At 45.3% G+C, this 15,565-nt stretch overlaps 1 protein-coding gene across 1 annotated transcript in view; it reads right to left on the reverse strand.

Annotated features, from left to right (window-relative positions):
• Slc44a5 (solute carrier family 44 member 5) overlaps positions 1–7,722 on the reverse strand; it is an 89,644-nt gene extending 81,922 nt beyond the window's left edge. Inside the window, exon 1 of the mRNA XM_055614311.1 lies at positions 7,685–7,722. Within this exon, the coding sequence (XP_055470286.1) occupies positions 7,685–7,722 (38 nt within the window). The remainder of the gene's footprint in view (positions 1–7,684) is intronic.
• Between the last annotated feature and the right edge of the window lie 7,843 nt (positions 7,723–15,565).

Below are 15,565 nucleotides of genomic sequence, written 5' to 3' on the forward strand. Positions count from 1 at the left end.
TGTGTGTGTGTGTGTGTGTGTGTGTGTGTGTGTGTGTGTGTGTGTGTAGGCCAGAGGTTAACACTGTGTGGATTTCCCAATGTTCTCCACCTTAGCTTTTGAGCCAGCTCTCTCACTGAATGAGAAACCCCCGGTTTCAGCGAGCCAGACTGGTCATCAGGACCTAGGGTTCCCGCTGCCTCTGCTCCCTAGTGCTGGGAATCTGGCAGTGCACTGACATGCCAGCTATCTGACTCAAACCTGCTTGTACCGTAAGTGCTTCACTGACTGAGCTGCCTCTCCTGTCCAGTGCTTGGCCCCTTTCCTCTAGGATAGAGCTTTCACCATGTGGCTCTTGACAACTCTATAGTTTCATCTTCTCACATCCTCCCTCTTCTCTACCTCCGAGAGTACTTGTGATAATTGTAACCTAAGCCTCTTCCTTCACACACCGCACCCTCTTGGATACTTCTTAGATTAAGTACAAACTCCTACAGGTTTTCCCCTGCCCTTCAAGAATCACCCCTGCTATGAAGAGCTGAGCAAACGTCCATGTGGTATGGTGGGGCATCTTTTGGGTATATGCCCAGAAGAGGTATAGTTGGGTCTTGAGATAGAGCTATGCCCAATTTTCTGAGAAACCTTTAGATTTCTACAATCGTTGTACAAGTTTGCATTCCCACCAACAATGGAGGAGTGTTCCCCCCTTTTCCACTCCTTGTCAGCATGTACGTCTCTTGAGTTTGATTTTAGCCATTCTGACACGCGTAAAAGGTAATCTCAAAGTTGTTTTGATTTGCATTTTCCTGATGACTAAGGACATTGAGCATTTCTTTAGGTGCTTTGCAGCCATTCAATATTCCTGTTGAGAATTCTCTGTTTAGCTCTGTATCCCATTTTTAATTGGGTTATTTGGTTTGTTTAGTCTAGTTTCTTGAGTTCTTTATATATTTTGGATATCAGCCCTCTGTAAAATGTAGGTTTGGTGAAGATCTTTTCCCATTCTGTAGCTGCCATTTTGTCCTTTTGATGATGTCCTTTGCCCAACAGAAGCTTTTCAGATTCATAATGTTCCATTTATTAATTGTTGAGCTGCTGGTGTTCTGTTTAAGAAGTTGTATCCAGTACCAGTGCATTCAAGGCTCTTCCTCACTTTTTTTCAATCAGAGTTAGTGTATATGGTTTTATGTTGCTGTCTTTGATCCACTTGGACTTTAGTTTTGTTAGGTGTGATAGGTATGGCTTTATTTGCATTCTTCTACGTTCAGATATACAGTTATACCAGCACCATTTGTTGAAGATGAGTTCTTTGTACCATTCTACAGTTTTGGCTTATTTGTCAAAAAACAACCTAAATGTCTCTCAGTTGAAGAATAGATAAAGAAAATATGGTACATTTACACAATAGAATATTACTCAGCTATAAAAACAATGACATCATGAAATTTGCAGGCAAATGGATGGAACTAGAAACATCATCCTAAGTGAGGAAACCCAGACCCAGAAAGACACCCATGGTATGTACTCACTTAGCCATAAAGTACAGGATAACCATGCTTCAATCCAGTGACCCAAAGAAGCCTAGTAACAAAGAGGGCCCAAGAGAAGACGCTTAATCACACCAAGAAGTGGAAATCTGGGGTAGGTGGAGGAAGGGAGCTGGATGGGAGAGGAGGTGGGAAGGAGAACAGGAGGGATCAAGTATGGAGAGGGTGTTGGGAGAGAGAACTGAGGGCAGGTACCTCTGGGACAATCTAGAATCTAGGACAATAGAGCCCCTCAGGAATCTACGAGGGTGACCCAGCTCCAACTCCAGCAGTGGGGGATATGGAACAAGAAACAATCACCTCCCGTAGCCAGACAAGACTTCAGATGGAAAGATGGGGATACCAGCCTAGTCACAGAACCTTCCACCCACAATTCTTCTTGCCTGTAAGCAGTGCAGGGATAAAAAGGGAGCAGAAAGTGAAACAACAGCCAATCAATGACTGGCCCAGGTTGAGCCCCATGCCATGAGAGAGAGCCCACCCTGACACTATTAATAATATTCTGTATACTTGCAGATAGGAAGTTAGCATAACTATCAACAGAAAGGATTCTCCCAGCAGCTGATGGAAACTGATGCAGAGACCCACAGGCAAACATCACGTGGAGCTCAGGGAATATTGTGGAAAAGTGGGAGGAAGGATAAAGGAGCTAGAGGGGTCAAGGACACCACAAGAAGACCTACAGAACCAACTAACTTGATCCCCCGGGGCCTCACAGAGACTGAACTGTCAACCACGGGGCATGCATGAGATGGACCTAGGCCCCCTAAACATACAGATGTGCAGCTTGGTCCCCCTGTGGGACCTCTCCCAGCAGAAGCAGTGGCTGCCTCTGACTCCATTGCCTGCCTCTGGATCCCTTTCCCCTAAATGGGCAGCATCTACCCTCAATAGAAGATGTGCCCAGTCCTACCACAACTTGATATACCAAGGTGGACTGATATCCATGGAAAGTCTCCCCTTCTCTGAGGAGAAAGTGGGGAGGTGGATAGGAGGTGAGAAGGAGGGACTGGGATGGGAGGGGAGAGCAGAGGCTAAAATTGGGATGTTAATTAATTAAATAATTAAAAGAAAGAATCGCCACCTCAAGTTCCAGTTCTCTTTGTCACAGGATTCCTGTCTGCGAAGGGTCATCACTGGCCTCATACCTCCTGGTGACACTCACGCCACCACACTGCAGTCCAGTTCCACTGAAATGTCCTGCTTGCCAACATAAACACACCCAGCAGGACGAATATCAACACACAAGCTTCTGCTGTCTGATCTGGGTTTAGATCACTGTGGGAAGAAATGCCTGGACTTGTCTGTAAGGGATTATTCACATGATGTTTGTTGTGGTGAGGAGACCCACCATCATGGGGACTGCCATGATGGCTGAGGAATCCCAGTGAGGAGAAAGGAGAAATCCAGCACAGGCACTCAGCCCTCTGTTTCCTAATTGGAGGCACTGTCGTGAGCACCCCAAGGGCCTGCCATCCTGACTCCCTGCCAGAGGGACTGGAGCACAGGATGACCCTTCCTTCTCCTGGCTTCTTTCATTAGGCTTTTAGTCTCTGAAATAAGGCAAGTGACTAGTACAGCTGTGCCCCTGTGAGCAGCAAGGCGACTGTGTGGGAGCTCTCCAAGAGGACTCAAGGCTCTAAAGGGAACCCCTACCTGATGGTTAAACTTCACTGTCAACAGGTGTATGTCAGCTAGGACATGGACCAGCAGGAGTGTCTGCGGGGCTTTCCTGAACGTTGGGCTGGGCCCTGTCTTCCAGTCAGTGGCACTTCCCAGCAAGTAGCCTAGAGGGGTTCAGGACCAGCCAGGTCCCCACTTCACTCCTTGCCAAATGACTACAGAAGCCTCTCCCCACATCCCCACCCCCGCTTCTGTTAGCACTGCAGCCTCCAAGGACCATCGTCAGACTTCAGCTTCTGCCTTCCAAGGTAGACTGCTCGCTGTGACTCCCCAGACACCTTCCAGCCCTTCAGACTGGGACTTCTGGAGCCTCCAGCCTTGCAGGCTGAGCTGCTGCTGGGCTCTAAGTTTCTCTCCGCCACACAGAGAGCCACTGTTAAACTGCCCTGTCACACATGTAAGCCAACCCAAATCCTGGTAAGATACACATGTATCTACTAGTTCTGTTCCTCTAGAGAACTGTCAGCTTCATCAGTTCTCCTCAGTTCTGTATAAGAAAACAGCAAACGGCAATGTCATCTAAACCTTCAGTGGACTGGCTGCTGCTCACTTCCCAGCATTCACCTCTGCACCTCAGCCCCGGTACTCACTCATCCCACCGCTCACACCTGGCATGCAGTGTCCTGCTCTCACACAGCAGAATGTTCTCAAGCTATGCTACTTCCTGGCACATCAAGTACCAGCTGACAGATTGCCTCTACCTGACACTTTCTAGAACCTGTCTGCTCCTATTCCCACCAACAGTAAGCATGCACTCCTCTGCTTCCAGAGCCCGTCAACTCCACTAGCTGCAGCTGAGAGTGTCTGCCATGGAAAAGCCAAATGATCAAAGACTGAGGAGCTCAGCTGCACTGAGGAACCAGGCATGCAGGACAGTTAGTTGCTTTTACTTCCTTCATGCCCCATACGTTAGGACTTTTAAAAAGACATGCTATAGACACAGGCTTTTATTTAACCTGTGCTTCAAATCAGAATGACCTCTTCCCAGACAATTTTACATTTGTGGTTCGTTCTTCAGAGACTCTGTGTGCTTTTCCTTGTGTTTTCTACACAGGAGTTAACTCTACCTTTGGGTATTTAAGTCCCTTCTACAGAGACAAAAAGGACAACAATTATTTTAATAAGAAGAAAACCTTGACCTGCATAAATTAGGGGACGGTGTGATGATGAGGATAATCTGAGTAGTTCTCTCAGTAACAGAACCCAGACTCCCTTAAAACTTGGTGAGGGTCAGCCTGCCTGTCTCCTAGACCTGAGCTAGGCTTTCTTTCTGAGTCCTGGCATTAAGAGCTGAGTCACAGGGCTGAAGGGATGCTCAGTGGTTAAGAGCACCGGCTGGTATTGCAGAAGATCAAAGCTTAGTTCCCAGCTCCCACATGTGGCTCACAACTGCCTGTAACTCCAGTTCCATAAGACCCAGCACCCACTTCAGGCCTCTGTGGGCATTGCACATAGGTGCTGAACATTAATTCACACAGGCATAGCACTTACGTACATAAAGAAAAAGAAATAAACCTCAATTAAACTAGAAGAGCTGAATCCCAGAGGCATGGTGGGAGAGTACGAAGGAACATTTAGTCACATTCTCTGCTGAATGAGCCTGCTTTCACCAATCCTCACAGCTCATCACCCTCTGCTCAGCCCTTTTTTGACAGTGAACTTATCACTCCTTCCATCACAGCAGGCAAATGAGCACATCTCACTAACTTACTAACCCTATTCCACAGTGTGTGAGCCCTTCTGGCCCGGATGCTGCTATACACGGGTCCTTCTCTCTTTTGTCTAACACCTGGGCAATGGACAATGCTGGGCTCCAGTTTTGTCTCCTCCCTACATATAAGTTGCACCCATCCAAAAACAAACACATAAACAAAACAACTCAGTGATCTTAATGAAATGATTCAAAGCACCCATTTACAACTGAATTATTAAAACGACAGGAAACGAGAGTCCTGAGTAGACTCTGAGTAGAGCTGCTGTGGTTGTTTGAGATGTTTGATGTTTTCTTTCTTGGTGCTACTATGACTCAACCCAGGGACTCGCACATGCCAGGAAAACCCTCTACTGCTGAGGTATAGTCCCCAGCTGTTTTCGCTTTTTATTTTGAGACTAGGTCTTGCTGAGTTGACCTTGAACTTTTGATCTTCATGCTTTGCCTTCTGATTAGCTTGGGGCTATAGACTTGAACCCCCAAACCCCGCCAAACAAAAGGAGTCTTACCTCAAATATCCACACAGTTGCTGGAAATTAAATGTATTAATGGGTTTTGTACATATCAGTGCAAAAAAGTAACAAAGCCCTCCACAGCTCTCATTGTCTACTAAAAAAAAAGCAGACTTCTTGGCTCTGAATGAAACAGAGTCCCCGTGCATTACTTTATAGAAGAGCTTCTCTTTCTTAGTTTACTCTGTTTCTACCTTCTGTTATTCTGCCACACCTGTACCTGCCTAGCTTTTGCAGTATCAACCCAACACTAACTGACCTTTTTCTAATTACTGAATACAGAAGGCAATTTATGTGTCCTGGAGAACAACTTTTTAAATGGAACAGAAAAAAAAAAACATAAATCATCAAATTACCTTTCTGTCAACATTATGGAATGGCCTCAGCCACTCTGTTTTTAGTAAGCAGGAGCAACTAGGGCAAGCAGACAGGAAATGTGCTTGTGGCTGAGGGGAGAACCCAGCAGGCAGACAGAAAGGAGTGGCAGAGACTTTGTGAAATGCTGGGGAGATTTGTACCACATAGCCTGCTGTCATTAAGCTCGTCTGTGGGGAGAGACAGTGGTGGGAAGGGGCGCTCTCTGCTTGCTTTCTCACTGGCTTGTTTGAAGTCAACCCCCACCCCCACGCTATATTGAACAAGTGCTTTTCCTATGAGAAAACTTAATTTTCTTCTTTAAATGCCACAAAATACTTCCCCAGTAAGGGTTAGATAGAGCCCAGATGCCTTCAGTATCTACTGAGCCTGTCCAGCAGCCTGCTTGTCCAGCAGCCTGTGCAGGACTGCCTTCCTTCCTTAGGTAGAAGTGAGGAGGTTTGTCCACAGAAAGGCCGCACCTCTGAGCCCCTCTGTGTCTGAAATATCCTCAGAGCCTCAGACTGAGATTACTTCCTCACAGAGATTATCATGGGTGTGAGTTTGTTGGTGTGTGTGTGTGTGTGTGTTATGATGCAATGATGCATGTGCAGAGTTTAGGGGACACCACTGACACACATGGTTTATTATTGACCAACACGTCCTTAGGTGGCTTCATAATGGGGCATGAAGGTGAGGGGATCTCAGTTCATTCCCATAAAACCAACCAGGCCTACCTCCCCTGCCTTCTGCGTGACTAGGAGAGGCACACTTGAAATGCACAGTTCCCACGTCTAAATGTGACAGTTGGTTTACTGTAATTATTATTCCTGTTGAAGCTCAATGATATTTCTTGGTCCCTGAGGGACAGCAGGCCTCAACAGTCCTCCCCAATTAGTCCCTATAAGAGGTACAGAGCACGCTGAGCAAGGCTGTCTGCATCCTGGGTAAAAGGGGGCACCTGCCGCGTTTCCACAGAGACGATGACATAGGCTCCGGGCCCATCCTAAGAAAGTAAACCTGTGAATAGGGAACCTGAGCAAAAGGCCTGACATTTTACAGCATTAGAATAAGCTGCTTAAAGCTAGGGGATTTGGGGGAACTCGAAGGAAAGGCTGGCATGCATCCTGTGACTGGCAAGTGCAAATGAGAGTGCTGATCATTATTTCACACCATGGTTTATTATGACATATGAGTGCCAAAAATCAGAGTCAAAGCCAGGCAAAAAAAAAAAAAAAAAAAAAAAAAAAAAAAACTACCAGCAGCATAATCCTTTCCTATTTAGCTGTTCCACCCACAGATCTGTCTCTGGAAGCCTGAGAACGGAGGATGAATCAAAAGAGGATTGAATTATTGAATGAAATTGGAATGTCACGCATCGTTGGGGGAGGGGAGCACAGGCAAGGCTGTGGTTATTTCCCTGTAGCACTCTGTTGTCCTAAACACCCACGATGGTCGCTGAGAAGTGTCCTGCTTCTGGAAGCTGAGTGGCACAAATGCCTGGCATGGAAGAGGTTGGCATAGCAACTCTGCATGGGCCACAGTGAGTTACAGAGCTCACAGGCATGGAAACTAACCACCTGAATGAGTCTGCATCACCATAGGATGAATAAGCTGCACACAGCATTTCTCAGGGCTTTTTTTTTTTTTTTTTTTTTTTTTTTTTTTTTTGTGGTGAACTCTCAGGTTAGTAGCAAAAGCAGATCATTTGCTGAATGAACATTGCTCATGATTCAAGGAGAGTTTATTCTATGTGCTTTTCTAGGTGAATAAGGCAGAAGTGAGGTATTTCTCCCTGGAAATAGACATAATACCTCATGAGCTGCAAAACAATATACCCAAAATAAACTTTTGTGTTTGTGTTTTAAAAATGCATTCACTAGAAAAGAGTTGCTTACCTTTTGGCAACGGGACCCTGGAAATCGGGATCGTACATCCTTGGATCACCTGCATTTAAAACAAAGATCTTTTTAAGCATTTAAGTCGAAGAAGTAGCAAATAAATAAATATAAAGGGTTATCAAAAAAAGAGCTTCTTCTTGGCTTGGCTCATGCGATAATAAATCCTTATTTTGTCCAGGACAATAACAGGTGTGCCCTGATCACACTTGTCAAGATCCTGTCCTCTTTCCAACCAGAGGCAAGACCACCAGGGCCATATTCCCCATATGCTATGAAAACATCATCCTGCAGAAAGCACCAAGTCTGAGGATGTGTCTGGGAGAGCAGCCTTGGGCAGTGCTGCAAAGCTGCTCGGCCATTCTGATATCTGCCACTTCCCAGTGTGGCTGAGGGCCTGTGAGTGCACATCCTAATTAGAGATGTTATTATTCAACTTTTTCTTCCTCTTAGTAACTAGTCCTTCAGCTTTCACTTAAGAAGTCCATTACAAGTCCTTGCTGGCCTCTGCCCTATTGGCTGTGTGTTGGAGGTTGCTTTGAAGATCTACCAGCAGACATTGTTGTGCCATGGTGGAGCTACAACACTCCTGTCTTTGCCCTAACGAATGGCCGTTTTCTGCAACACGTTATCATGCCAAGTTCTGTAAAGTCATCTCTGGCCACAGGCCTATAATTGTAACTCCCCACCCCAGGGCTCCTCCCTGTGAGTGCTCCAAATTCTTCCTTTAGATGTTTGGGTCTATCTCAAAATTGGTCCTGAATCAGAGACAGGATCTTAAAAGCCTTCGGAGTGTCAGTAAGTTGATCCTTCTTTCACAAAGTGGGAAACCACTCTAGAGCACCCGGAGGCAAAACAGAAAAGCATAGATTTGCAATGGAAGCCCAGGAGCCAACCAGCCTGTAAATATGTATGAAGACACACAGAAGTGCCTGAAGAGGCATAGGAGGTGTGTAAGGCATGGTCAGTCTCCACCTTAGACAGTAGTGTCTACATACTGAGGTCTTCTGCCCACACGTAAACTAGGAGTACTCCATGCAAAACAATTAATGAAATACTAAATCACGTGGTATTGAAGGAAAAATACAACCCAGGAAAGCTAACTACAGTCAAGTAAACACAAGAAATAAATAACCTTGCTACAGCGAAACTAAAAGTAGCCAAACACACTACCACAACCAACAGCAAAATCAAAAGTTCTAACAGCCACTGGTCATTAATCTTTCTCAACACCAATGGACTCAACACTCCCCAAAAAAGACACAGACTAGGGGGGGCAAGATGGTGGCACCGGGACCACTCTCATTCTGAGCAGCAGCACAGCAGGATCTGCACAGTGACCAGCACTCGTGGCCATAAAACACAACTGATTGTGTTTCCCAGGTGAGAGGATACCCCACAGTGGGGGATTCAATCAGCTTTAACTCACCCGGCTAAACCTTGGAAGAGATTCCGGTTCCGCCAGGCTCTTGGTCGCCAGCCCAGAGCCACATGCCAGCATGCTCTGGTCACTATCCCAGAATGAACTGTGGGCACCACAACATCACAGACTGGAATTTCCAGTCGAGAGATAATCCCATGGTGCAGGAAACGATTGGGACCGACCTTAGGTTACCCAGACATCCCCTGGAAAAGACTCGGGTTCTACGGGCGCCCCAGGAGCCAGCCCAGAACCAGAGCCTGGAACCCAGGTGCCAGCACAGAGCCCTGCCTGCATACCTGATTCACTGCCTCAGACAAAACTGTGGGCCCCAGGGCATCAGAGACTGAGTTTCACTGTTGGGTGCAAACCCACAGGGAGGGAAATGGCTGGTCTGATCACAGAGCACTCAGCTCCACCCCGAAAAGGTCTCGGGAAAATTACCCAGTTTAGGCAGAAGCCCAGGCTCCCAAAGGCCAGAAAGGTGGAGCCACGTGCGTCTGTGCCTGCGGGTTCTACTCGCAATCCCAGGCAGAACAGTGGTCCCCAAAGCAAAGACTGGGTGTCCCTGTCAGGAGGAAACCCCACAGTGGGGGGATCACCAGGTCTAACGCTCAGGACACCCAGCACCAAAAGACTTTCTGGATTCACTCAGACTCTAGACTCTAGCCTTCTACTGCAGGCAGGAGCTCTGTGCTCACCCGCCATTATTGAGTACCTCTAGGGCACTGGGGCACACAGCTGCATCCTCAGACCTACAAAAACCAGAAAGCCATTACAGCAGCCCTCAGATACTGTGCCAAGGATCAACCAGTTATCCCTAGCTAGACTGACAAAACTGTGGGAATCCCTCGTCTTTCAAGAGGGCTGCACCCAACAATTACAACTTAAGAGCAACAGCTGCTGCTCACTAAATTCAGAGCAAGAAACCCAGCAGCAGGGCAGCCATCACCAGGACCACTCCTGATGAGAGGAAACCCTTCCTGAATACCATAGTTACCATACAGGTCCATACACCTGAAGTGAACTGTGACAATTCCTGAGAAGCACCACTATTCAGTTGACCATACCCAAAAAGCAGAGGAGAACTTCAGAACCCCGCCAAGTGGATTCTCCCCACCCCAGAACTCAGCAGGCACCACAAATTAACAGACAACACCTGAGACAGAGAGATGGGTAGAGGCCAGCAAAAAAGCACAACCAACAAAAGGCAAAACAACATGGCATCCCCAGAACCCAGTTATCCAGGGGCAAGTAGCCCTGGACACCCTAACATAAGTGAAATTCAAGAAGATGACCTTACATCTATGCTAATGAAGTGGTTAATGGAGGAAGTAAATAAAATGTGTAAAGAATTAGGGGAAGATATAATAAAACAGATTATGGTCATCCGTAAAGAAATACAAGAAGATGCAGCCAAACAGTCTGTGTCACTGAAAGAAATAAAAGAAACAGAGGAACGTTCAAACAAACAGCTGAAGGAATTGAAGGAAAAACAGGAAAATACAGTCAGTCAGGTGAAGGAAATCAACAAAACAGTTCAAGATCTGAAGATAGAATTGGAAGAATTAAAGAAAACACAAACGGAGGAAATCACAGAGAGGGAGAACCTAGGAAAGAAAACAGGAACTACAGAGGTAAGCATAACCAACAGACTACAAGAGATGGAAGAAAGAATCTCAGGTGTGGAAGATACAATGGAAGAAATCAATGTATCCGTCAAAGAAAATAATAAATCTAAAAAATTCCTGACACAAACCATCCAAGAAATCCAAGACAACATAAAAAGACAAAACCTAAGAATAATATGAATAAAGGAAAAAGAAGATTCCCTCCTCCAAGGCCAAGAAAATATTTTCAACAAAATCATTGAAGAAATTTTTTTCAAACTTAAAGGGGAAGCCTATAAGAATACAAGAGGCCTACAGAACACCTAGTAAATTAGACCAGAAAAGAAAATCCTCCCGTCACATAATAATCAAAACAGTAAGTATACAGAAGAAAGAAAAAATACTAAAAGCTGCAAGGGAAAAAGGCCATGTAACATATAATGGCAAACCCATAAGAATCACACCTGACTTCTCAACAGAAACTATGAAAGCCAGAAGGGCCTGGACAGATATCATGCAGAGCCTAAGAGAACACAAAGACTTGTATAAAAAAAATTTCCAGTCTCTGAAGAAAGAATTAGAAGAAGATATCAGAAGATGGAAAGATCTCCCATGCTCATGGCTTGGCAGGATTAACATAGTAAAAATGGCCATCTTTCCAAAAGCAATCTACAGATTCAATGCAATTCTCATCAAATTACCAGCACAATTCTTTACAGACCTTGAAAGAAAAATTCTCACCTTCATATGGAACAACAAGAAACCCAGAATTGCTAAAACAATTCTCTACAGTAAGAGATCTTCAGGAGGTATCTCCATCCCTGATCTCAAGCTGTACTATAAAACAACAATACTAAAAACTGCATGGTACTGGCATAGAAACAGACTGGTGGATCAATGGAATCGAATAGAAGACCCTGACATAAATCCACACACTTATGGACACCTGATTTTTGACAAAGATGCCAAATCCCTTCAATGGAAAAAAGTCAGCATCTTCAACAAATGGTCCTGGTCTAACTGGAAGTCTATATGTAGAAAAATGCAAATAGAGCCATACTTATCACCCTGCACAAAACTAAAGTCCAAGTGGATCAAAGACCTCAACATAAAACTAGACACACTAAATCGCTTAGAAGAAAAAGTGAGGAATACCCTTGAACTCATTGGCACAGGAGACAACTTCCTGAACAGAACACCAACAGCACAGGCTCTAAGAGCAACAATTAATAAATGGGACCTCGATAAAATGGAGGCGGGGCAAGATGGCGGCGCCGGGAGGACTCTCATTCTGAGGAGCAGCACAGCAGGATTGGCACAGTGACCAGCAATCAGAACTCGTGGCCATAAAACACAAGTGGTTGTGTTTCTCAGGTGAGAGGATATCCCACGGTGGGGGATTCGATCAGCTTTAACTCATCCGGATAAACCGCGGAAGAGATCCCCGTTCCGCCAGGCGCTTGGTCGCCAGCCCAGAGCTACCCGCCAGCGCAATCTGGTCACGGTCCCAGACTGAACTGTGGGCCCACAACACCATAGACTGGATTTCCCAGTCGAGAGATAACCCCACGGAGCAGAAAATAATTGGGACCGACCCCAGGTTACCCAGACATCCCCTGGAAAAGACTCGGGTTCCGTGGGTGCCCCAGGAGCCAGCCCGGACCCAGAGTCGGGACAAAGGCGCCTGCCTGCACAGAGCCCTGCCTGCGCGCGTGATTCGCCGCCTCAGATAGAACTGTGGGCACCAGGGCAACAGGGCACCAGACTGCGTGTCTCTGGCAGGAGGAAACCCCCAACGGAGGGGGTCAGCAGCTCTAACGCTTAGGACACCCAGCACCAAAACACTTCCTGGACTCACGCAGACTCTAGTGCAGGCAGAAGCGCTGTGCTCTGCCGCCATTGTTGCGTTCCCCTGGGGCACTGGGACACACAGCTGCATCCTCGGACCTGCAGGAGCCGAAGAGCCATTACAGCAGCCCTCAGATACTGTGCCAGGGATCGGCCAGTTGTCCCTGGCTGGACTGCCAAAACTGTAGGAATCCCTGATCCTTCAGGGGGGCTGCACCCACAGCGTCTGGACCAGAGCGGTCCCTACAGCCGCCATCCCAGACAGAGACACACAGCTTCTGGTCCAGAGTGAGGCACCCAGCCTCCAGACCAGAGCAGTGCCCCCAGGCGACAACTCAACCTAGGTGCACATTCTCCAGATCCAGAGCAGAGCAATCAGCCTTTGGCCCAGAGACTTTCTGAGTGCACCTCCCACTTTCTCAGACAGAACTGTGCGCCCCAGGATAACAGACTGAGTTTCCCTGTTGGGAGAAAACCCCACAGCTAGGGAATCAGCAGGTTCTTCAAGAAGACTGTACCTGGAAATTTAGTGAGCAGCAGAACACTAAATTTATAACAAGAAACCCAGCAGTGGGGCAGCTGTCTTGAGAAATTCTATGGGTAAGAGGAGATCCCCCCCTGCCTAACATAGACCACAGCTACTACTCAGGGCTATAAACCTGAGGTGAACAGTGGCAACTCCGGAGAAACACTGGCCATACAGTGACCATAACCAAAAAGCAGAGAAGGACTCCTTCAGGAAAAATCATCTTCCGGCCAAGGGGATACTCCCTACCTCAGGACTCCAGGAAGCACAGAAACTAACAGCCAAAACCTAAATCAGCCCAATGGGTAGAGGTCAGCGTAAAGGCTCAACCAACAAAAGACAGAGCAATATGGCATCTCCAGAACCCAGCCATCCAGGGGCGAACAGCCCTGAACAATGCAGCATAATAGAAAATCAAGAAGATGACCTTACATCTATGTTGATGAAGAGAATAATAGAGGAAACAGATAAAATACGTAAAGAATTAGAGGAAGATAAAACCAAACAGATCATGGCTATCCGTAAAGAAATGGAGGAAGATAAAGACAAGCAAATCAGGGCCATCCGTGAAGAAATACGGGAAGATGCAGCCAAACAGCTTGTGGCCTTCAGAGAAGAAATAATTAAATCACTGAAAGAAATCAAAAAGACAGAGTTGAAGGAACTAAAAGAAAAAGAGGAAAATACAAGCAGACAGGTGAAGGAAGTAAACAAAACAACCCAAGACCTGAAGATAGAACTAGAAAAATTAAAGAAAACACAAATGGAGGAAATAATGGAAAGGAAAAATTTAGGGAAGAAAACAGGAACTACAGAGGTAAGCATAACCAACAGAATACAAGAAATGGAAGAAAGAATCTCAGGTGTAGAAGATACAATGGAAGAAATCGATGTATCTGTCAAAGAAAATGTTAAATCCAAAAAATTCCTGACACAGACCGTCCAAGAAATCCAAGACAATATGAAAAGACAAAACCTAAGAATAATAGGAATAGAGGAAAAAGAAGACTCCCTTCTCCAAGGCCCAGAAAATATTTTCAACAAAATCATTGAAGAAAATTTCCCCAAGTTAAAGGAGAAGCCAATAAGGATACATGAGGCCTACAGAACACCCAACAAATTTGACCAGAAAAGAAAATCCTCCCGCCACATAATAATCAAAACAGTAAGTATACAGAACAAAGAAAAAATACTAAAAGCTGCAAGGGAAAAAGGCCAAGTAACATATAACGGCAAACCCATTAGAATCACACCTGACTTTTCAACAGAAACTATGAAAGCCAGAAGGGCCTGGACAGATATCATGCAGACCCTAAGAGAACACAGATGTCAACCCAGGCTACTATACCCTGCAAAACTCTCAGTCCTCATAGACGGAGAAAACAAGATATTCAATGACAAAAACAAATTTCAACAATACCTACACACAAATCCAGCATTACAGAAGACACTGGAAGGGAAAATACAACCCAAGAAAATTAGCTTCTGTCAAGAAAACACAGGAAATAATTAACCTTACTACAGCAAAACAAAAAGCAACCAAGCACACAAACTTATGAACACAGCCAACATCAAAATCAAAGGATCTAACAGCCACTGGTCATTAATCTCTCTCAACATCAATGGACTCAACTCTCCAGTAAAAAGACACAGATTAACAGAATGGATATGTAAACAAAACCCAGCAATCTGTTGCATACAAGAAACACACCTAAGACACAAAGATAGACATTACCTGAGGGTAAAAGGTTGGAAGATGAATTTCCAAGCAAATGGACCCAAGAAACAAGCAGGAGTAGCCATTCTAATTTCTGATAAAATAGACTTTCAACCAAAATTAATAAAAAGAGATGAGGAAGGACACTTCATACTCATCAAGGGAAAATTCCACCAGGAAGACATCACAATCCTGAACATCTATGCCCCAAATACAAGAGCACCCACATTTGTAAAAGAAACATTGATAAAATTTAAACCACATATAGATCCCCACACATTAATAGTGGGAGACTTCAACACCCCACTCTCAACAAAGGACAGGTCAACAAAACAGAAATTAAACAAAGAAACAATATCTCTGACAGAGGTCATGAATCAAATGGATCTCACAGACATCTACAGAACTTTACACCCAAACACAAAAGAATTTACCTTCTTTGTTCAACCATGTTTGTAGCAGCTTTATTTGTAATAGCCAGAAGCTGGAAACAGCCCAGATGCCCCTCAACTGAAGAATGGATGCAGAAACTGTGGTACATCTATACAATGGAGTATTACTCAGCAATGAAAAATAAGGAAATCATGAAATTTGCAGGTAAATGGTGGGACCTGGAAAGGATCATCCTGAGTGAGTTGACCCAGAAGCAAAAAGACACACATGGTATATACTCACTCATATAAACATACAATATAGAATAAACCCACTAAAAGCTGTACATCTAAACAAACTAAGCAAAAGAGAGGACCCTAACTAAAAT

Source organism: Psammomys obesus, unplaced genomic scaffold (genome assembly GCF_907164565.1).
Source record: "Psammomys obesus unplaced genomic scaffold, mPsaObe1.curated_primary_1811, whole genome shotgun sequence".
In the NCBI taxonomy this organism is placed as follows: Eukaryota; Metazoa; Chordata; class Mammalia; order Rodentia; family Muridae; genus Psammomys; species Psammomys obesus.